This window comes from Podarcis filfolensis, assembly GCF_964270895.1.
Source record: "Podarcis filfolensis genome assembly, chromosome: 4".
In the NCBI taxonomy this organism is placed as follows: domain Eukaryota; kingdom Metazoa; phylum Chordata; class Lepidosauria; order Squamata; family Lacertidae; genus Podarcis; species Podarcis filfolensis.
In genome coordinates this window covers 28,079,634-28,102,288 of record NC_139607.1, presented here as the reverse complement: position 1 = coordinate 28,102,288, position 22,655 = coordinate 28,079,634, and the positions used below count along the sequence as shown (strand labels likewise).

Sequence of the window (22,655 nt, the reverse complement as noted above, 5' to 3'; positions counted from 1 at the left end):
AGATGAATCAAAATGGACAGACTCCCTGCCAATCACCTCTGTTGTCCCTAATCTGGCCTGCTGCCTCAGGTGTGGCAGACAATGCTGTCCTGTCACCAAAGGTGAAGCAAGATTCAACTGCCAATCCACTTGACTTCTGCATGACAACTTGCGAAGGGATACCATCCTTTGCTTCAGGCATCAAAATATTATTGGCCTGCCCTAAAATCTCACTTTAAGTATTCTGCAAGGCGAATGGATTTTATATGGAACTATACAAGTTCTATAGGTATAGATATAGGTATAAGGCATTTTGTTTTGGTCAGTACTCCCAAACCTCAGTGTAACTCCACCCCCTCCCACAAACAAACAAACACCCCTAATTCCACACATTCCAGTGCCCTTTCTTTCTTTCCTTTTGCTCCTCACTAACCAAACACCCAGACGTCTCCTCTCCCACTTATTTCCTTACCCCCCTGAGCTCTGTGCCTGATCAGGAGTCATCAGCTCTCATGGAACTGGCATCCAGTAAAGTGTGCAGATGTTCCCGTCGGGATGATTTGCATGAGAACAAAACTTCAAATGTCGCATGGAAAAACCACGCAAAAGTCACCATTCAAAGCCTCGCTGCCTCATCTAAGAAATGCATGAGGCAACGTTGTCCAGGAGTGCGGCTGTTTTTATCCCATTGGCATTTGTATTTGGCAATGCTTTGTTTAATTATTTTATTCAGTGTTCCTAACAAAAGAAAATAAAAGCACATCATAAATCGGAGGGTGTTTTTTTGTTTTGTTTTTAAAGCTTTGGAATACTTTTTTTTTTTTAAGCCTCATGGTTCTGGTCTGAATTTCAAACAGAAAACATCACTGAAGATCTTAACATAGGGTTACCAGACATCCCCAGTTCCCAGGGACAGTCCCAGGATTTGCAAATCTCTCCCTGGGAAACGTGGCAGTAGCAGCCTCAGCAGCCCAGAGCCAGCCTGGTAGCGCAGTTGGCTCTGGCTGGGTTCAGGAGCTGCTCGCTGCCGCCGCCACTGCTGAAGGGGAACCAGGGACGTCCGGTGGTGCAGATCTCCTGCCCCCTTCCCCCTTTGTTTTGACAGATATGGGGAGGCTCAGGAGTCATGGGCGGGCAGGCGCTGCCCAGGAGGGGCAAAAGGTGCATGGTTTCTCTTGCATGGCCCTTCTTTTGCACCCTGTGAAACATAAATGTGCAGAGATTTTTTTTAAAAAAAAACTGGGCAACAGCCGCCCACCTGTGACTCCCAAGCCTCCCCCGATCAGTCAAAACAAAGGAGGAAGGGGGCAGGAGATCAGGGGGAGCACCGTTGCCCAGTTTTTAAAAAACTCTGCGCATTTATGTTTCACAGGGTGTGAAAGAAGGGCTTTGCACCTTTATACAATATGCATGTGTACTTGAGCCCAGGGTCTTTTGTCTCACCATCTCCACCACTGATTCACTGTTGCTACTCAGCTTCAAAAAAAAAAAAAAAAAGTGTCCCCAGATTTATTGAAAAAAATCTGGTAACCATATCTTAACAGTGATCTCAGTTCTCCAAGTGCCAGGACTTACCGCCGCCAAAACGGCACCACCCACACACCTGCATGTGGAAACGTCAAGGGTTGCCAAAGTAAAACAACAACAACAATTAGAGAGAGAGAACACCTATGGGAGCAAAAACCAAAAAAGGAATAAAAAGCAGCCTGTCTTACCATGCTCAGTAAGGCATGGAAAGCTGTGGTTCATTACAGGGAAAATAGAACGGAGTATCTTGAATGATGAACTGAGGAACTCCTCACTGAACCATGAGGCAAGGTGAGGTGACTGCCTCAGGTGGCAGGATCCACAGAGGCAGAAGACTAGGCCTTCAAGGAATGCATCGCCTGCTTCAGTGGTGGTAGCGACAGTTGAAGTGCTCTCCTTGGAGGCCAGATTTAAAAATTAACCGCCACAGTGGCCTGTTGGCAAATAGGAGGCACTGCTGGTCTTCTTCCACACTTGCTCTTGATGTAGATTTTTATACTCCCCCCCCCCCTTTGTTCCTGATACAGATCTTCACTCAATCCTTCTTCTCTGGCTTGGTGAGGCACCATTTTGTTGTTTACCTCAGGTGTCAAAAATGTTGTAACCCTTCACATGGTCTTGAAGGTTGTCCTCAGATAATAAACTGGGCTCAGAAGTTGTGGGAAAGTTGTGACACTGTGTACAAAACTTCAATCTCAGTAACATCCTCAGAGTTAGCCGAAAGAGCCAGGACTCTTAAGAAGACTAATAACATTTATTGAGGCATAAGCTTTTCATGAAGTATTATCCTTGCTTGACAGGAGTTTTTCTCTCAGGATCCCAGAGTTCCATTCCTATCAAAACTGAGCAAACAGGAACAATAACAATCAATAGCTTATATGCAGAAGTTGGCAGACATCCTGAAGGAATTACTTTAAAGGTATTTCAAGAAAGCTAGGCATTGAAATATTTCAGCATACAATTTAAATATATATATATATATATATTCCAGCTCAATGAATAAAATGTTTGCACAACTCTGCTCTGCTTCAGTCGGCTTGCTTGGCAGTAAACTGATGGGAATCACATCAATGCAAACATGAAAGAGAATATACTACTTCTTACCTTGCTGCAAATAAAGAAAATTGACAGTTTTAATATCAAGCAGGCAACATTATAATGTCTGCACCCATGGGGGGAAACTACTTTCCCCTCTGTCAGAAAAAAGCAGAGTCCAAGAGTACATGATTATACCTGTGCAAGAAAGTGGAGAAATTTCAGGGTATGATAATAGAATTGTAATTGGTCATTAGGTTTTTATGAATAGGTGGCAATCAAACGACATGCCCTAAAGTAACCATCCTGTAAAAGATAACAAAACTAACCTGGCTGCCCAAATTGAGGTTGGAAGAACACATGGATTTCCACAGACCTGGATTGGTATCTACTTATGTGTGCTTTATGTGTACACATCCTCTCCATGTGTCTCTTTCTCTCTCCTTCTGTGAGAGGTGCTCCCTTACTCAGTTGGGATGAGGATGACTTTGAAGCCATCAAAAAAGAACTGTCAAGATAGCACTCACATTACAGTATTGTTTGTGCTTCTATAATTCATACAGGTTCATAGCTTTGATTGGAATTTTGATGGAACAGGTGCCCTGATTATTGTCATCTGGACAAACAAATTTCAGGTGGCTAGCTGAGTTCTGGGCAAGCTTCCATCCATGTTTACCATTTTGTTTTTGTTGCTGTTTGCTCAATTGCCTTCGTAGCATAGTTTTTCTGTCTTTTCATAGACCCAGTGAAATTATCCTGTTTTGCTCTCCATATTTCCTCAGGTCATTTAACATGCTTGGCTATATTTCCTTTTGTGTTGCTGCATGAAAGATTGATGTGAGGAAGGGTGTGGGGGAGCGTGTAACAGACGAGTCATTGTCAGATAAAAGATTTTGGCAGAGAAAAAGTCAACTGACATATCCTAGCCCTCTTTAAAACACTCTTGAGATTCTGGATCAAATTTGTTTATTTTCTTTTTAGAGTGAGGGGTTGTTTCTTATTTTTGCATCCCAACATTTGATTTATTGATAATACATGGGTGTACAATGGTTTAGTTGAGTCCCGTTGCAGCATTTGTTATGAAATCTAAAAGTACAGCAAAAGAATTAAAAAGCAAAACATTCAGGGGGCTGAAATGAAAGAGCATAGGAAGATATGAAAACACGAAGCTGCCTTATATTACACCAGGCAATTGCTCCACTATGTCTCTCAAGCCTTCCCAAATTAGTCTATTTTATTGCCGCTGTTCTTAATTCTTGATAGGGTTTATGCTTTAACACTGATTTCTTATGTCTATAGGGTTTTATGTTCTGTTTCTGTACACCATATATTCTCTGAATGTAAGGATGTTTATAAATTCTGAACCAAATAGACAAAATATTGTCTACACTAACAGGCAGTGGCTTCCCAAGATTTCAGACACAGAGTTGTATCCATTGCTGCACCAGCAGGGTTCCACTAGTACAATGGGACTTCTGTTTCCTCTCCTCCCTTCATACACCTTCCAAGTCTGCTCTGGTCCCCAGCCCTCCAGAGACGACTTTGTGTAAAGGTTCTGGAAGTAACAGAAGGCTGTTGAACCAGTGGAATTACAGCATCAAATATGGCCCAAACAGTCTTTCCTAGCCTGATGATGCCAAGGTTGGAACCTGGGACTTTCCACATGCAAAGCAGAGGCTTTACCACTGAGCTATGGCTCTTCTTTATGTTCTCTAATTTTTTGAGACAGCAAAGGGAGATGGGAAAACAAGAATTTCAGTGTGGGACTCATCTTTTTCTCCACTTTCCTACCCTTTGTCACCAAGAATGACAAGCCCAGGGAGAGAAAAGGAAAGCAATGGGGTGTGTTCTGCTATAAAAACAACCAAGTTAGTTTTCCTTCAGATTATTTTTTTAAAATAAACCAAGGGCACAAACCCTTCTTTGACAAATGCGATCCTCTCACAACCCCATTGAGAGTACTGGATAATGTCTTTCTGACCCCCCAAAATAGGCAGTCTCGCTCCCAGGCTTGTGTGTATAGGATTGCTGTTTTAATAATGCTTTACACAGACTTTCTAACCTGATGTCCTGCAGATGTTTTGGACTATGACACCCATCATCCCTGATTATTGGCCATGATGGCTGAGGCTGATGGGAGTTGTAGTCCAAAACGTCCTCACGGCATCAAGTTGAGGAAGGTTGCTTTAATAGAATCATTCTATTGTCTGGGAGTGATGGGAGCTGGAGTCCAGCAACACAGGTTTTGACGCGAGATTCGTTTTAACAATTTCTCTTGAAGACTCCTCCCCCCCCCAAAAAAGCAGATCTCACAAATCCAGTTTAAAAGCTTCAAAAGTAAATGCATGGGACACTTTGCTCTCTGTCCATGGTGCTGATTAGCTGTGTGCTTTGTATATCTCCAGCATATAATAAACAGAAAAGACGAATACAGTGGTACCTCGGGTTAAGTACTTAATTCGTTCCGGAGGCCCGTACTTAACCTGAAACAGTTCTTAACCTGAAGCACCACTTTAGCTAATGGGGCCTCCTGCTGTTGCTGCGCCGCCGGAGCACAATTTCTGTTCTCATCCTGAAGCAAAGTTCTTAACCCGAGGTACTATTTCTGAGTTAGCGAAGTCTGTAACTTGAAGCGTATGTAACCTGAAGCGTATGTAACCTGGGGTACCACTGTAGTGCTATTTGCACCTACTGGAAAACAAATTAGGTATATTACATAAACATATTACATCCAATTGCACAGGCACTTCTGGGGAACCTCAGCTGCATATCTTTTATCTGAATTGAGCCATAATATGAATATGGTATTTTTAAAAATTACAAAAGGAATTGAAATGGTTGAGTAGCTTTGGGAAGATTAGTCCTTGGATGTTTGTAGTAGTCACATTTCAGATATATTGTAGTTGCAATCCTATACCTATTTACCATTTAATTTAGTGGGACTACTTCTAAGTAGGCATAGGTAGAATCCAGACTAAGTTAATTGCACCCAAGTCCTGCCAAAATCAATGCAAAATGTTAGTTATGGTTTAACTCATCTCACTGGTGTTAATGGGAACCAAGTGTGAACAACTTGGACTGGATCCAGCCCAATGTATCCACTTGCATCTTGGTCATTGCCCTTCTTTTCTCCTCTTTTGTGACTTCATTGTTGTGTGCCTGTCATATCCCTTTTTGTAACATAAACTTGTGATATCTTGAAAGGCCAGATATTGTAATCTGATGTACAAGCTTTTGTTTTTAACAGAAAAGGCAAGAAAAAAGCAAAAAGGGAAATTCACAAAATCAGCACATTTTTCCTCAAAGGTCTAGGGAAGGTCTAGATCCATGGGCAGAATGTGATCCCAAAGCAATGTTATCTACACCCTGGCAACACTACCAAATACTAATCAAGGTGGGGTTGAAAAAAATGCTGATGGAAAAGGACATTGTTTTCAAAGTTGTTCAAGACAGGCATAGTCCATGTATGCTCCAGACATCCAATATTTGTAAATAGCTTTTCCATCAACAGTGTTAATCTCAAACCATCTGACAGTAGCACATCATCAAAACATATAAATAAAATATCCATATCAACATAATATCAAGAAAACAGAAACAAGTCATATGACTGTAATTTGTTTTAATATTGAATTTTAAGTTGTTGTACCCCACCATGCGCTGTGGGTTAAACCACAGAGCCTAGGACTTGCCGATCAGAAGGTCAGCAGTTCGAATCCCCACAACAGGGTAAGCTCCCATTGCTCGGTCCCTGCTCCTGCCAACCTAGCAGTTTGAAAGCACGTCAAAGTGCAAGTAGATAAATAGGTACCGCTCCGGCAGGAAGGTAAACAGCGTTTCCTTGTGCTGCTCTTGTTCTCCAGAAGCGGCTTAGTCATGCTGGCCACATGATCCGGAAGCTGTACGCCGGCTCCCTCGGCCAATAAAGCGAGATGAGCGCCGCAACCCCAGAGTCGGCCATGACTGGACCTAATGATCAGGGGTCCCTTTACCTTTACCCCACCATGAGACCTGATGGTGAAAGGTGGGTTAAAAATGGAATTCATTCATTCATTCACTCATTCATAACAACAAGTTCAATAAATACATGAAAAATAATTGAACAATATAAAGATTCTAATGCAAAAAAGTTAGAGTGTTAATACATGTGAATGTAGAGGGGCAAGACTAACATTCACAGAGTAAGGAGTGACTACCGTATTATAGATCTAGAGCACATGTGACCTAGATGCAGAAAACAAAATGGCACACAAGAGTTGTGCAATTGGCTACCTAAACGACCCTGGCCAATTACACTGAGTGCTTTCAGGAAAGGGCAAAAGAAAAAAATTCATGGGGTATGAAATGGAAATTAGACACCCAGAAATATCTGCCTTTTTCTAAAATAGATTATTGGGGGGGGGGGCTAATCCTGCTTCTAAATGGATGAGCAGTGCAGAGACCAAGTTGAAGAAAGGTTTCTTCTGGGATAGGAGTGGGGAACCTGTGGTCCTCCTGGTATAGCTGGATCTCAGCTCCCATCATCCATGACACTTGACCACACTGGCTGGAGCTGATGGGATCTGAAGGGCAACAACAACAGCTGGATAACCAAAGGTTCCCTAACCCTATGGAGCATGAGTAACAGAAAGGAGAGAGCCCTTGTGAGACTCTGGTTGTGAGGGGTTTCTGTCAGTAAAAACTGATAGAATTAGCCCCCATGCTGAATATAGGCAGCCCTGGCATGAGTAAAGAATGGAATAAGAAGCATGATTTGACTTTGACTTTGTGAGGCTTCCTTAAACATTAGCTGAAAGGATTTCAGGTTCTTGTAGGTTTTATGTCGTCTATTTGAATCGCACAAGGCCTCTCATGTTTTCTCATTAGGTCTAACAACTGTGTCGCTTGCATAGCACCAGTGTATACATAATAAATTATGAACCACTTTTGAAATATGGTTTTATAAAAAGCTTTCTGGGCTGGGGGGGTGGAAGAGGGGAAACAGAGAGTCTCTGTGTAATTTGTTTAAAGTTATAAAAGCAGAGGCTGCGACAACCTCCTAATAAATCTGCAGAAGCACCACTGTACTAAAAAGCAGCTTTGTGAAAATAGACTAATTTATGGCCTTTCTGTCTCACTTCTTTATGGGCACTTCCGTCTACAGTGTCAAAAATGAATACAAGTGGAGAAGACCTGGAAAAGCTGAGTGAACCAGGTCCAATATTGCAGATCCATGTTATCAATCCACATGTTTCTCCTCCCTGTACAAACTAAATAAGCAAATCTGTTCTCTCTATACAGTGGTGCCTTGGTTTATGAACTTAATCCGTTCTGGAAGTCCGTTCTTAAACCAAAGCATTCTTAAACCAAGGCGTGCTTTCCCATAGCCGCGGGGGCAGTGGCGTAGCGTGGGGGTGCAGGGGGGGCCGGCCACACCGGGCGCAACATCTGGGGGGGCGCGGAAGAGACTCAAGTGCTAAAATCCACGGGTTAGGGGGCGCAAATTACTTGCCTTGCCCCAGGTGCTGACAACCCACGCTACGCCACTGCGCGGGGGGCCCTCCTCTATCCAGCACACAATATGTATGCAGGCCCTCTGAAGTTTTATCTGGATATGCTTTGGGCTTGGTCAACGAACAGTACAGTGGTACCTCTGGTTACGTACTTAATTCGTTCCGGAGGTCCGTTCTTAACCTGAAACTGTTCTTAACCTGAAGCACCACTTTAGCTAATGGGGCCTCCTGCTGCTGCCACGCCGCTGGAGCACGATTTCTGTTCTCATCCTGAAGCAAAGTTCTTAACCCGAGGTACTATTTCTGGGTTAGCGGAGTCTGTAACCTGAAGCGCATGTAACCTGAAGCATATGTAACCTGAGGTACCACTGTACTGGATAACAGATATGAACAAAATATAAAGATGTGCCAAACAAAGTTTTGGCTGTTGGCCTTAGGCTTTCAGTGAGGTGAGGAGTGGCATGTCAGTGAGGTAACTGGGCTCCCATGATGAGGCCCTGTGCATCACAGCTGTCATGTAAAGAGATGAGGCCTTTAGGCAAGGCAAACATCATACGCTAAAATGGTAAAATGGCTGCACCATCCATTTGTACCACAATGATGATCAAGCAATGAGGGGGAGAGGGAAGGCCATCAAAAAATCCTCCACAAGCCCTCCTTGCAATTTTAGCCCAAACATGTTAGCATCAATTTAGGGTTAATCACAAAAGGTGAAGGGAAGGGGCTGGCCCCCTTCTAATTCCAGTTCTGTCCTTCCTTCAGCTGCCTGGGTGGACTATTTGCTTAAAACTGCAAGGATCCTCTCAACTCGCCCTACTCCAATTGGACTGAATGGGGAAAGGATAACGTTTCCCCTCCACAACCCAGATGGTCAAGCAGAACTCTTTTTAATCTCTCATTTAGGACAAGACAAAATGGCTATGGCTCCTCCCACCATTTGCAATGCTTTCTCCTGCTCCTTCCCTCATCTGCTGCGTAGCACACCCTGAAATCTGTAGACCATAGCAGGTGGGGGAAGGATCCAATGACAGGAACATGGAGTGAATAGGGAAGAGGAGCTGCAGTAGAGCTCATCTACTACTTTAGTGAACGAGTAAACAGTGAAAGGGTATGTCCAGGATCCAGATTGTGAGATGTCAACCCTAGAACAGGGGTTTCACCCTTCAGATAAGTGACAGGTGAACCTGTAGCAGAGGTTAGGAGACTTGGCTAATTATTGTTAGTACCCCAGCTTCTTCTTAACTATGCTTTTGGGGAGTTTGTGGCTTAGTTCTAAAGTGTGCAGTGCACACTAAAAAGGATCAGTCTCTCTGCACAGCCAATCGCCATGGCTAAAGTAAGGCACTTATCTCAGTCTTATTGTTGTATTTGTTATCAAGTGTAGCCTACTTTTCCTCCAGAAGGAGATCAGAGCAGCATACGTTAAAAATACTAAAACAATATAAAACAAGGAATGGCAAACTACGTGTAATCAAATTGAAAATGGGGCTTTCGGTTAGTGTGGGCTTTCCCATTAAAGCCAGGTTTACGAACTTTTTGGGTGGCAGATGCTTAATTTAAGAAATGTTTTACAGCAGAATTATCAGAAAAGCATACATACATACAGAACTATGGCTTTCAGGATGTCATTCATCTTGAGTGTCCCAGTACAATTTCTTTAAGCAACTACAGAGTCCCCAAAGAAATTATCCGGCCATTGATTAGACAAACCACCTGCCTGGAATTGAGGGGGGAGGGGAAGAGGAAGGCATGGAAATGGAAAATCTTTCTGAAAGAAATCAACAGTCACTGATTGCTTTGAGGGAAGATGTGGATGGGCTCGTGTGCTCTTGGAGTCCCAGGGAGTCTATATATCATAGTGATGAGGTTCTTGGTCATAAACTCACAGAGAGCAAATGAGACAGTTTAGTTGCTTCTTTCATTTGGGTAATAGTCTTCTACTCCATATGAAAGCACACTACAGTACTTTGCTTAAGCCTGTTTTGTGTAGGATAACTTATCAGAATACTTGCAAGGGAGGGGGTGGACCCAAAACACCTGCCACATACCTTCATTGTGTATATTTTCACTCTTTTTCCATGTTACATAGTCTTATTTAAAAATGAAAAATGTTGGTCTACTCCCCTGGAAAGATATCTGTTCCATCACTTAAGGGTGAATAACAGCCTGCACCATAAAGGAATTGAAGTTTGCAAGGGATGTTCTTCTAAGGGCACTTATTCAGATGTCAGTTCTGTTCAAAGAAGTCAATAAGCTGAATGTCTCACCTGAAAGATCCTATTTAAAAAGCCATATAGACTTTTGTTAATATGGCAGGTAAGGAATAGGGTGACATATAGGATTTTGCAGAATTTGTCATTTGAATTTTTAAGCTAGTTTTGTAAGCCGCTGTGAGAACGCCTGTGTGCAATACAAGTGCACAAATTTAATAAGGGAAAACAAATGGCTGTGAAATGTAAACCGAGAAGCTGTAATCAAGAAGCTATATATACTTTTGTCATTTCATAGCTATACAGCCAGTCCTGTGCATGCAAACTTGAGCAGGGTTCACTGATTTCAGTGGAAACTTGTATCCACAAAAATGCCCTTAGGATTTTAAGCTACTATGGCAATAAAGAAAACAAGTGCAATACAACTTCTTGCAGTATTATTCTTGTTTGTTCTGTTTATCTCGAGCCAAGTGCCTGGATAATGTGCCCTTGCACCTGAAAACTGCCATTGTCCAGGCAGCCTGGATCCGAGCCCTCTTAAGAGCTGACTAGGTATAATTCAACCGCATGAGACATGGGCTTCCTCTGCCCATACACCACACAATCTTCATGATTGCCCACCCCTCCCACTGTAGACCTTCCTCTTCCTGCCTATAGTCTGATCAGCAGTGTCCCTTGCACAAGCATGGACTGCAGGCAGGAAAATGAAGGGTTAGAAATCAGCAGCCTGAGCCATGGACAGATATTCATATATAAGGATCTAACAGTTGGGAAATAAATGGGGGATACCAGTTAATTCTGAAATTCCACTTGTGTGGGAAACTACAAAAGTTTTTTAAAAGGTAAAAAAGAAAAAGAAAAGCTGACTGCCTGAATTAAATAATGTGGGGCTCGACTCACTCTTTAGCCAAAATAGACCCAAGTAGAGTTTAAAACAGAAATACGTGCAGCGTTTGCAAAGTGTGGGAAATAAAGGTTGTTAGACCTGTAAATAACCCAGTGTTAAGCACTGATAATGTGCTTCCCCACCTCTACCCATCTCAAAGTGAATAGACTACAACCTTAAGTAAGTTTAAATGCTTTACTTACAGTAATCAGTGGTCTCACCCATGCATCATTGAATGCTACAGCAGAAACAACATTGGTAAGGCATTCTTGGTTATGAAACAGAAGTTTGGAGGCTCAGCCTCAGGCATCTGCTAAGTTACATGGTTCAAAGAGGGAGGGGGAGAGAGAGAGAGGAACAGGAAACAACCTTTGCTTCCTCCTTCCCCAAAGGTGAGAAGTCACGACCAATCTGAGTCTTCTCTACCAATACAGAACTTTGTGATCCTTAACCCCTTTCTTACTGTTGAATATGTACTGTTATGTTTGGCTGTGTTAATCTCCCACACTAACAACCCAGAGAAAGATGCCCAAACAATCTGGGATAGTAGAAGCACTCATTTTATGATGGGGTCACTAATACTTAGCTCCATCTGGAGCTATTTACTATCTTAAAGCAGGGATGGGGAACCTGTGTCCCTCCAGATGTTGTTAGACTGCCAAATCTCATTTAACCAACTTTCATTTCAGAAGATGACCATGGGCAAATGGCCCACAATGGTCCCCACATGGAAGCTGGTGAACAGTGCTCACCTGCATCACCAATAAGTACAAGATTTAAAAGGGCTCTTTAACCTTATACGTATTTACTCAAAACTAAATCCTGCCATGCTCAATAGGACTTACTCCCAGGTTCTGCATCTACACTCCTGCACAGCTGCTGTCTCATACACTGGGAATAAATATTCAAGCTTTGACTAGGTCTTCTTGGTAAATGAAATAGATTATTTGAGAATGGAAGGAAATTATAGGAGATGGTTTGCCACAGATTTTGCAATTTTATGGCAAAACACTGTGACAACCAAGTTACTGGGACAATAGAGAATCCCCGTAGTGGTGTTAAAATTCCTGAATTCAGCAAAAGTAATATGAGCGCTTTTTCCTTTTTGTGGAGGCAAGTCAGGATAAAAATCTAATAAATCTAATCATTTTACTTAAGCCGCTTGAATGTTTTCGAACAATGTTACAAACACACAAATACACACACACACACACACAGAGAGAGAGAGAGAGAGAGAGAGAGAGAGAGAGAGAGAGAGAGAGGAACTTCTACTGCTGACAAAGTCTCCCTTTCCTGATTGCTCAGTCTTGGACCCTAAAACTCACCCCTTGGCATTTTGTCTCATGTTCCAGTCCCACACTCATTGTCTTTTTCCACTCTTCGCTTCATTCTCTCCCCCACGTAGCAGATCACGCTCTGTTGAGTCATCTCTGCCCCACAGCCCCCATTTGCCCTGTGACGTGTTTGTCCCAGCTCTGACGGATGCAGTCTCCGCACCCCACTCCTTTATAACGGAATCGCCTCTTTTAATCCAATAACCACACGCAGGCCCCCAAACGAGCATAGGTTCAATAGGAGGGGGAGAAGAAGGGAAACAGCATCTGTGGCAGTGGGCTGGGTAGTGGGTTAATCCAGGCCAAGGGCCTTCTGTTTTGCTGTTCCTGATCACCCCCTGAAAGAATTGCTTCTCCCTTGAGAGTGGAGCCCTAGGTAATTCTCCACTGAGGATGGCTGATGCTCTGGCTGCCTCCATAGCTGTAGTCTCACAGAACCATTGGGAACGGGGTGAAATAGAAGGGAAGGCACCAGTTCCCCAAAAGTGAGGAAATTCAGCCTCTTAGGGAAAGGAAGATGTCTGGCTTCCCTTCTGTGCTACACAGGACCCTGGATGTGTACAGAGTAGCCTGAAATTCTCGTAGGACTGGAGCTCTTTGCAATTGTGCCTGTCCCTTTAAAGAAAGGGAAAGCTGCTTCTCACACTCTGCCTCTGTGGGTGAACACAAGGTGCTGGGATTGAGCTGCTTGATGCCAGATCAAGGGAAAGTAGAGGCAGAGCGCAGAGGAAGAAGGGAGAAGAGGATATCTGCTGGAAAAAGAGGTGAATTGGGGGTGAGGATAAGTGAAACAAAAGGGGGGAGTTGGGAGGAGGTGATAGTTGTGCCGGGAACAATGCCTGTTTTTGCAAGGGTTGTGAGTAATCCAATAAATCTAACTTGTTACTGACGCTAGTCTGGGAGTTTAGAAATTGGCTGTGTAAACTCAAATGTCACCTCCGGCAACCTGCTTTTGCTCAAACTTTAGAAGCTGATCAACAATTTCTAAGAAAATAGTCACTAATGATGGGGTGGAGGGAAAGGAATTACCAAGCCCTGCTTGGATGCCCCTGCTTATGTCAGCTAATTGGATCATACTTTACTCTGATTCTTATGGAGACTTAAATATTTATGTCACACAGAAAACCTTTCATGGACATTCTTGTTTTGATCAAAAACGCACTTTTCAATTCCATGTTAAATGTAGGTTAGCTGTGAAAGCAAAAGTAAATTCTGAAGGAATGGGGGGAGACAGACTAAGGTACATCAACTGTTGATAATAGTTCTACTCTTTTCTGTCATTCGTTCATGTGAGCTATTGATTTTGTTGGATTCTATTCACACTTTAAATCTTCTAGTGATGAGTTTCTCCTAACGGCAAACTTGAGGCAGACCTTTTCAAGGGACAGAAATGTCATTCTTATGAAAATGAGAGCTAAGCTTGCAAAAGTGGCAGAAATAACTTCATTTCTGACCTTCATTCTTTGAGCAATAATTTAATTGTTTTGTGATACTGGTTTTTGGTTAAGGAAGAGCTGGCTCTTTTTTAACCCAAAAACTAAATGTGCTCACCATTGTATACTATTTTAAGCTGCTTTTTTCATATTCTTGAGGTTTATGGAGAATTCTTTGATTTTGAACTGACATTTCGGTTTTATCATCTATAAGAAAGATTTAAATAAAGTGACTTTGTTTCAACCAAGTTTCTAGCCGACACTTTGATTTTTAGATTGAAATATTTGTTTGGAGATGTTACAAGGTTTAGGAAATGTGTGTGGATTATCTGAAACATGAAACCGGTTACATCTGAAGTAGCATAATCATATCAGGATGAACTGTAGGATAAGACAATCATGTTATTGTCTGATATGGACTCGGGGTTTTTTGCCATGTACAACTGGTATGCATAATATGTTATTACCTTTTGTCTAGCTCTCATGTTAATGAAATAGCAATCCAGAGAAGTGTCAAGAGGCTTCAACATGGCTTTTCATGTGGCGGGACTGATTGCTATCATTGTGTTCTACCTGGCTATCCTCTTTGTTGGAATATGGGCTGCATGGAAAACCAAAAACAGCGGTAGCGATGGAGATCGTAGGGAAGCTATTATAGTTGGCGGAAGAGATATTGGCTTGCTGGTTGGTGGATTTACCATGACGGGTATGTTCCTCTCTTTTTACCTGTTATTCAAGTGTCTACATCCTTCCTCTGACATGAATTTAAATGTACGCCGTGCAAAGGCACAACTTCACGGTGCTGCTTAGCTGCCAGTAAAATTGCGTGCCACATTTTCTGACAGGAAGGCTTCAACCAGTTGCTTCTGAGTAGTCACACTGAGAACTGTACTCTTGTGTGTTTTCTTTTCACCTCTGGAAAATGCACCCCACTGGGCTTACTGAATAATGCAGTATGAACAGGTCGATATAACCATGATTTATAAAATATTCCCCCCTTGTTGTTCATTATAAAAACTATCTAATGAATGAGTCACATCTCCTGTTACCTTCACAATATCCAACAGGAGCCAGAACAGTTTATCAATGCGGCGTGCATCATATATATATATATATATATATATATATATATATATATATATATATTTTTCTGAACATTGCACGGAATAGGACAATCATGTTGCATATAGGGAAGGATCAAAATATCATGCGACAGATGCCATTGTAGGTGCACCAAGTTAAATCTAAACCAAACGTAGCCATCCACTACAGTAGCGCTTCACAAAGAATTTCACTGGGCCAGCCTTATTATAATTTAACCACATACTGCAATTTGGGATCTCACATGGTGATCTTCAAAGCAACTTAGGCAATATATTTTCAGTTAAGCCAACATAGTTAAGTAATTCATGCAGTGCAATCTGGTACATGTTTACCAAGAAGTAAGTCTGACTCTGTGTCATGGGACTTAGTCCCAAGTGAGTCACATAGGATTGCAGCCTTCATGTTGCACATATATCAGAAGAAAAAGATGGGTCAATATACACGTCTACTTTCCTATACACAATGTCAGGCCGCGTTGACTCCATGATGACATCATCAGAGAGGGCAAAGGAGCCGAACGGTGAGTCATCATGCACCAAAATGTTTAAAATGTTTGTAGCTGGGCCTTCAGTTACAAGAATTGCCAAAGTGACATTTCAGTTTGGTGCAAAATGGCATGAGATATGAAATGTCCCCATTCTACTTGTTATAAAGGGCTTTGCTTCAGAAACAAGATAATTCATTCAAAAGAAAAACCATTTCAGTTCCAAATTTGATTATTCTTTCAGTGTTTTCTTCCCCTCTTTGTGCAGTCATTTCAGGTTTACCATTAAACTTGTCCAGCACTAATTTGCATAACTCTGTTGAACGAATGAGTTCCTGTTGATTTCGTTGGAATTTTCATTCAAATACAGGCTGGTTTGGGGTTCAGATTTGTAATTGGGGAGGGGAATTAGTATCTCAGTTAAAGCAAGTAAAAGTCTGCCTTCTTCCACCATTTTGATTAAAGAATTGGAGCCTTTATTCTCCTTTTACTTCAAGGTGTAATTATTGCTCATGATTTGAAAGGCTGGCTATTGTGAACAAAAATTCCAGAGTAGCGGCCACATTAGTCTGTGGAAGCAAAAACAACAAGGAGTCTTGAAGGCTAATCAATTTATTGTGGCATTAGCATTGATGAAGTGGAGAGTCGCAAGACTCTTTGTCTAAAAGGTTAGATTCTGGAGCCCGGGATCCCCAGCCTTTTTAGGTTTTTAGGTTTTTAGGTTCAGGGGACACATTTTAAAATGTAAGAAACAGTTGTGAACACCACAAAATACCCGTTTCACAGAAGAAAAAGTGGTGATACTTTGAAAAACAACACCTCAAATAGGCAAAACATACACACACATGCCTCACAAATGAAAGAAACACAGACCAGAAAAACAGACCATGCTTCCACAACTAAAAACCTCCCCTGGATAACTTAATTTTTTAAAAATTTGGGAGGGAAGAGGACCTTGGTGTATGCCATGGAAATTTCTAAGGTTTCCAGGGTGTCTACAGCTGCCACATTAGAGAACCCACTCATACACCATGTAAAGAAATGAGAATATTTGGTAGGGTTATAATTCCCAATTCTGCTAGCATTTATACTTCTGCAGTGTAAGTAATTATGCAGTGATTTTTAGTGTGCAAATTGTAAAATAGCGGCCAGGGGGATGTTTGCTGATCTGTGTTTTGTCAGCCAGGAATAAAAGGTTCTAACATTTCCAAAGGAAACTAGATGCAGTTCTGTCAACAGAACTGATTGCCAGCCATGAAAATGATGAGAATTTTGCAGGCAGTTTCGTCAGGAGAAACACCAGCTGTCTACTGTGATTAGTGATGTTAATAAATATTTAGAAAGTGGCAAAATGTGTTCAATGATACCTATAAGACAAATAGGAATGCAAAACATCTAAATTTTAGAAATGAATTCAAAGCTAAATGTGTCTGTTCGCAAAATGCAAACAAATCCTACTGGCAGGACTAAGAAGAAACAACATATTTAAACAGATTTAGACGCAAGGAATAACAAAACACATTTAACTAGCACCGCATATATAATCGTTTTTCCTAGTATTAAAAAAAGAGTTAAAATCTCATCTCCAAAATAAATGAACTTCCTGAGTTTGGAATTGATTGCATTCCAATAAAATACAGATGCATACTTTTGTCTACAATTCAGCTACACATTTTGTCTACACACCCAAGATAGTCAACAAGCTTGTTCTTAGATTGTTGTATTCTATTTGCCCCACAAGGCAGAAGCTGATCCACAATAGACCCCATGGACTGTAATCAATAACCATACAATCCTATGTGTTTACTCTGAAGTAAGTCTCACAGGGTTATATCCAACTAATATATTCAGAGTAGACCTTTGAAATGAATGCACCTAAATTAGTCATGTCCTTTAATGTCAATGGGTTGGGCTCTGAGGAGGAGACTGGCATTGGAGACAACTCTCTGTGTTAAATGGGACTTAAAGAGGCAGAAGATTGCAGTCTGTTTCCTTCTCTCCTTAATTACATACCCTTTTGCATAGTTACATGTATTCTTCCCTTCAGTTGACTGAATTTGTAACTTTATTTCAACATAAGATTCCCTATTTTTAAAATATCCTGAATTAAGATTACCAGGGGTGGGGAAAGACCGCCTTGATATTAAAATAAAAACTCTGCCATTTGTCGCCATTTGTATGCTCTTAAAACCAGATGAAAGACATCTCCAGATTCAGATACCTTTTTCTATTTGCTACGTTTATATCCCAAAAACTAACTGCGGGTGTAAGAAATGGGCTCTTAAAGAAGGCTGGGTTTTTGGGGGGGGCATTAAAAAAAACTGTTTTGTTTTATGTTTGCTGAACTGGGCTTCTTGTGAGGAAGAGTGAGGTAGAATTGTAAATAACTACTACAACAATATACAATGAATCTCTATATGGCATAATGATAACAGCTGCACGCCTCTGGCAATATCTATCTGTAACGATAGGAGACAGACTGTGGCTTGTAGAAAACCTGGGCTCTATTCAGAGTCTCTGAGGTAAGCATGCAGTTCAGCACTGCTTAAGGGAGATGGAATAATCTTAGTGCATGGATTGTGGGAGGGATGAGTAAATTTGTCTGAAAGTGACTTGGGAGTCATTCGCACTGACAGGAATGTTTTTGGCAAAGTATTGAAATTGGCTGTAAAGCGGGTCTGGTATTTGATAATCCTACTGTTGAATAGATAACAATAAAGTCATGGGGTGAATTCTGAGGTTACTCATACTCAGAGTGAAGACATTGAAATCAATCTACTCATGTAACAAATCCACTAATTTGAAGCGGTCTATTCTGAGTATTACTTAATAAGGCATCACCCTAGGTGATGGTGTTCTTTAGTGGATTTTTTTAAAAAAACAACCCCAAACACCTCAGATGTGAAGTGAATACTGATAAAATGAAATCAACCTGAAGAGTCAGCAGTTCTGAGCTTTGGTAATTGGCAAAATCACTCAGCAGATCATGTCTGTGCTTCACGTAATAAAGAAGATTAAGAACCTACCCATATATCTATCACACACACAAAAGATTTTTAGCGGCATTGACCATCTGTGCCATCCCATTGCATTTTCTTGACAGGCAACCATCGTAAGTACACAACAAGCTTCTCTGCCATGACCACAAGCAGAGCAGATAGCAACATGAGTTTTGCTATTATTTGCCCCTTGCAACTCTTCCATTGTGGGGAGCATGTACGGAATTAGTGTTGGGATACATGCTTCACACAACCTCTGTTTATGTCTGTTATCCATCACTAAACCACCAGAAATATGGTACTGGATGAATGCTTTATTGTATCCCTTTCAGCCTGTGGGGATTTTATCCCGCAGTGAGTCAGGAACTAGGTGGTGGTGTGCAGTCTGATGATAGACCAGCAATTGCCTTCAGCGAGATCACAGGAAGAATAGCTAGCCACATTATATTATGATGTTATACTACGTCAGGCTTTGCTTCTAGCTTACATCACTCTACACTCTGCTCTCAACTCTGGCTTTGTCTTTCTAACTACCCACAAGTTGGGGGAGGGTGCCCCACCCATTTGCCATCTCACACAGTTCCACTTCCTTTGTTCCCCCTAATGGCCCATCACCCAGGCAATCACCTCATCAGGAAGCTAGCCTGGCTATTCCAAGAACTAGAAGGAGACCCAGGCAATGGATCTCAGCATACAGTCTACTCCTCCCCCACCAAACTCATAACAATAACATATCTGTTCTGTCTGTGAGCTGCCTAAGAGCATTCAACACCCCCCCCCCCATTTGATGGAGACGCCACTGAGAATCAACTCATTAGCTGCTCAGGAGAGAGCTACATCACAGATGCTGCCATTTCCTCTGTGTGTGCAGGCAAAACATATGAGTAAAGCCAAAGCTTAATTCAGCCATGCATCTGAAATAAAATAGCAAATGACGTCAGGATTAACACATGGATGGGTGTACTAGATTATTACAGTTTACTTCTCTCTCTCTCAGTTATCTCTAGTTCTGTAGAGTAGCTAAGGCTGCAGTCCCAAGCCACTTACCTTTGAGTAAACCTTGCTGAATTCAATAGAACTGATGTCTTAGTAGATGTGGCTGAGTCTGTGCTGTAAATCTACTATGAATTCTTTAGCCGAGATGCGATTTTTCTTCCTCTCTACAATTCTGTGTTTGATGCACAAATAAAGGATGTTGTTTCTCTTTTTCCTGTCTATGACATGCTTTAACGCTTATCTCCATTTCTTCAGCCACCTGGGTTGGAGGTGGTTACATAAACGGGACAGCGGAGGCTGTGTATGTACCAGGCTATGGGCTGGCCTGGGCCCAGGCACCCATCGGATATGCACTTAGCCTTGTCGTAGGTAAGCTGGAGTTATGACCCAAGCCAATGTCAAGTTTAATTGAAACAGTATAGTTAAAGCTTAAGCTAAGATGAATTGTTTCACTGAGCCCACCAGCTGGAAGACTGACTGTCTCCTTGTTCCTCTTTTCATTAAGACATATTTCTGGGAAATGGGCAGGAGGGACTCAGCATTTGAGACATGATATGGGACCTATGTTTAACTGGCCTGCAGTAAGAGATGGGGCCTCTCCAGACATCAGTTTACTTGTGCATTCTTGATGATTTCCTGCTCATGATGTTATTGGGACAGTAAGACTCATTCCCACTTTTAACACTGTTTAGGGCAGTCACACTTCTTCACCCTGAATCAGTGCATAATCTCATAACTTCCTGCTGAAATCCTGTAACTTGTCATGCCACAAATGTTTTGGTTTATTTTTGACCGGTTTTCGTTGCACTATAAGACAGCAATAATGTGATAGCAAGACCCTTGCAATGTGTTCTTAAACAAGACTGCTGTTATATTGCAGGTATATTCTGCAACTTTGTTCTTGTCTTCTTTAAGAACACATTGCAAGGGTCTTGGAGAGGAAGGGAGCTTTAATGCAATTGTCATAGGTATTCTCTGCGATGTGTACTTTTTTTCACTACACCTTTGTGATGATGAGTAAGGCTGCCAGCAACAAGAGCCACTCCCATGACCAGATTGCCATTTCTTTGGCAGTAATTAGTAATGGTGCATTGGACAGTTTATGATGGGTAGAGGGAAAGCCCTAGTCTGTGCTTAGACACCAGTTATGTTACTCACAAGCTTAGTAATGTAACAGCACATCAAAACTGCTAAGCACCATAATCATTATTTAGTTGCCTCCACCAAACTAAGGAATTCATGAGAATCCAAAATCTTTTCAATGCTTTCAGCACTTCACAAAGTTAACATTTTTGCTTGCATCCTGAGACAGAATGCAATTGGGCATAATCTGAATTTGAATGGTGCAATGATTTACTTCATTCAGGTCTGTATCAATGGCCCTTAAGGAAGGAACTGTTCCAGAGTCTTGAATATGAGAGGGATTTTCCTTCTTCTCATCTAGATGAAAAGTAATTTGTAGTCGATACATTCACTTCCCCCTGTGTGAACACCATGTTTTCTCTCAGAGACAAGAACAGGAATCATCTGCCTATGTATGGTTGTGAAACATGCCCATATGTTCAAGGTGGTACTTATAATCAAAAGCTCATGGTCCCCTTTGCTGAATCACTGCCACTTACCAGGATGGGGGTGGGGGGTGGGGCAAGACAGTGGGGAGATCAGTGTGGTGCAAATGCACTGGCTTGGCTCCACCAGTCCATTTGCACCCCACTGACCTTCCTGCCAATTCACCCATTTCCCTTTCCTCCCAGCAGTGACTCAGTTGTCAGGAGGTCAGGTGAGCACTGCAACCCCAAGACACCACTACTGGTCCACTGAATATCTGAAGTCTTCTATTAAATGGAAAAATATATTAAAATAGTGCAGAACCACAGATTTTGATTTGATTACTGGAGATGGGGCTTACATGGAACCAGGCATGTCTGAGATCACTTGCTATTATTCATGTCTATTGTCTTTCTCATGTTTGTTGCTTCAGGAGGTTTGTTTTTTGCAAAGCCCATGCGTTCCAAAGGCTATGTGACAATGCTGGACCCCTTTCAGCAAATTTATGGAAAACGAATGGGAGGGCTTATCTTCATACCTGCCCTAATGGGGGAAATGTTCTGGGCTGCAGCCATCTTTTCTGCATTAGGTAAGGAATACTATGTCATAACATGGAGCCAAGAAATCCAGCCAGTGGCTCGAGGACAACTATTGAAAAGCGATCAATACAAATGCTAACAATCCATGTGGCATAGACCAGTGGACTTCAACTTTGGGTCTCTAGATGTTGTTGGAATACAACTCCCCCATCCCTGATGTTTGGCTAAGCTGGCTGGGCACAATGGGAGCTGAAGTATAGTAATATCTGGAACTCAAGCCTGAAGTACACTGGCATAGAGAAATGTATAGCTAAACCCAAATGCTCACCATAAAATCATGTGACCCTAGCCATTTGGTGATACTTGTTTATCAGAAAACTGACTGCAAAAAAGAACCATTATTATTTATAGTAACATTTGAGAAGATTCATCATGAAAGGCTTTAGCTACCCAACTTGTTTTAATATTAAAGAGATTACATTGCAATTGAAAATGTTCTTGTTGATTTTTAGCAATTCAGCCTTTGTTGTGAAGAGCTCAAAACACAGCAATGATATCTTTCATTACTAGTGTTTGGCTATTGTACTTTGATTACCATAGAAGATTTCATTGGAATTTCTTTTTTCATAATTCTGCTGCATGCAATGAACTGGGACTGATCAAATAATGTAGAATACATACAGTGGTACCTCGGTTTACAGACACTTCGGGTTACAGACTCCACTAACTCAGAAATAGTACCTCAGGTTAAGAACTTTACCTCAGGATGAGAACAGAAATCATGTGGTGGCAGGTTAAGAATGGTTTCAGGTTAAGAACGGACCTCCAGAACGAATTAAGTTCATAACCAGAGGTACCACTGTATATCTTTTAATTTGAACTAATGATGTGCAATGCAATCCTATACAGATCTACTCAGAAATAAGGCCCAATGAGTTAAATAGAACTTACTACCAGATAAGTATGTGTAGGATTGCACCCTTAAAAATCTAGGATCCAGTTTGGTTGGTAGAGGAGCTAGTGGCATGTCCCACATATGAAAGAGTTAACATGGGATATGACTACTACATACCTAAAGCATTGTTTGTG

At 41.7% G+C, this 22,655-nt stretch overlaps 1 protein-coding gene across 5 annotated transcripts in view; it reads left to right on the top strand.

Annotated features, from left to right (window-relative positions):
• The first annotated feature begins 1,982 nt into the window (after positions 1 to 1,982).
• SLC5A7 (solute carrier family 5 member 7) overlaps positions 1,983 to 22,655 on the top strand; it is a 33,492-nt gene continuing 12,819 nt past the window's right edge. The window contains exons 1-4 of one of the 5 annotated variants that reach the window (XM_083610733.1): positions 1,983 to 2,063; positions 14,375 to 14,602; positions 19,735 to 19,848; positions 21,461 to 21,616. In XM_083610733.1, coding sequence (XP_083466859.1) covers positions 14,425 to 14,602; positions 19,735 to 19,848; positions 21,461 to 21,616 — 448 coding nt within the window. In that variant the 5' untranslated portion in view covers positions 1,983 to 2,063; positions 14,375 to 14,424. Of the gene's footprint in view, positions 2,064 to 8,408; positions 10,350 to 10,672; positions 13,228 to 14,374; positions 14,603 to 19,734; positions 19,849 to 21,460; positions 21,617 to 22,655 lie in introns of those variants that run through there. The other 4 variants (XM_083610734.1, XR_014547230.1, XM_083610732.1 and 1 more) reach the window with 4 other exon arrangements.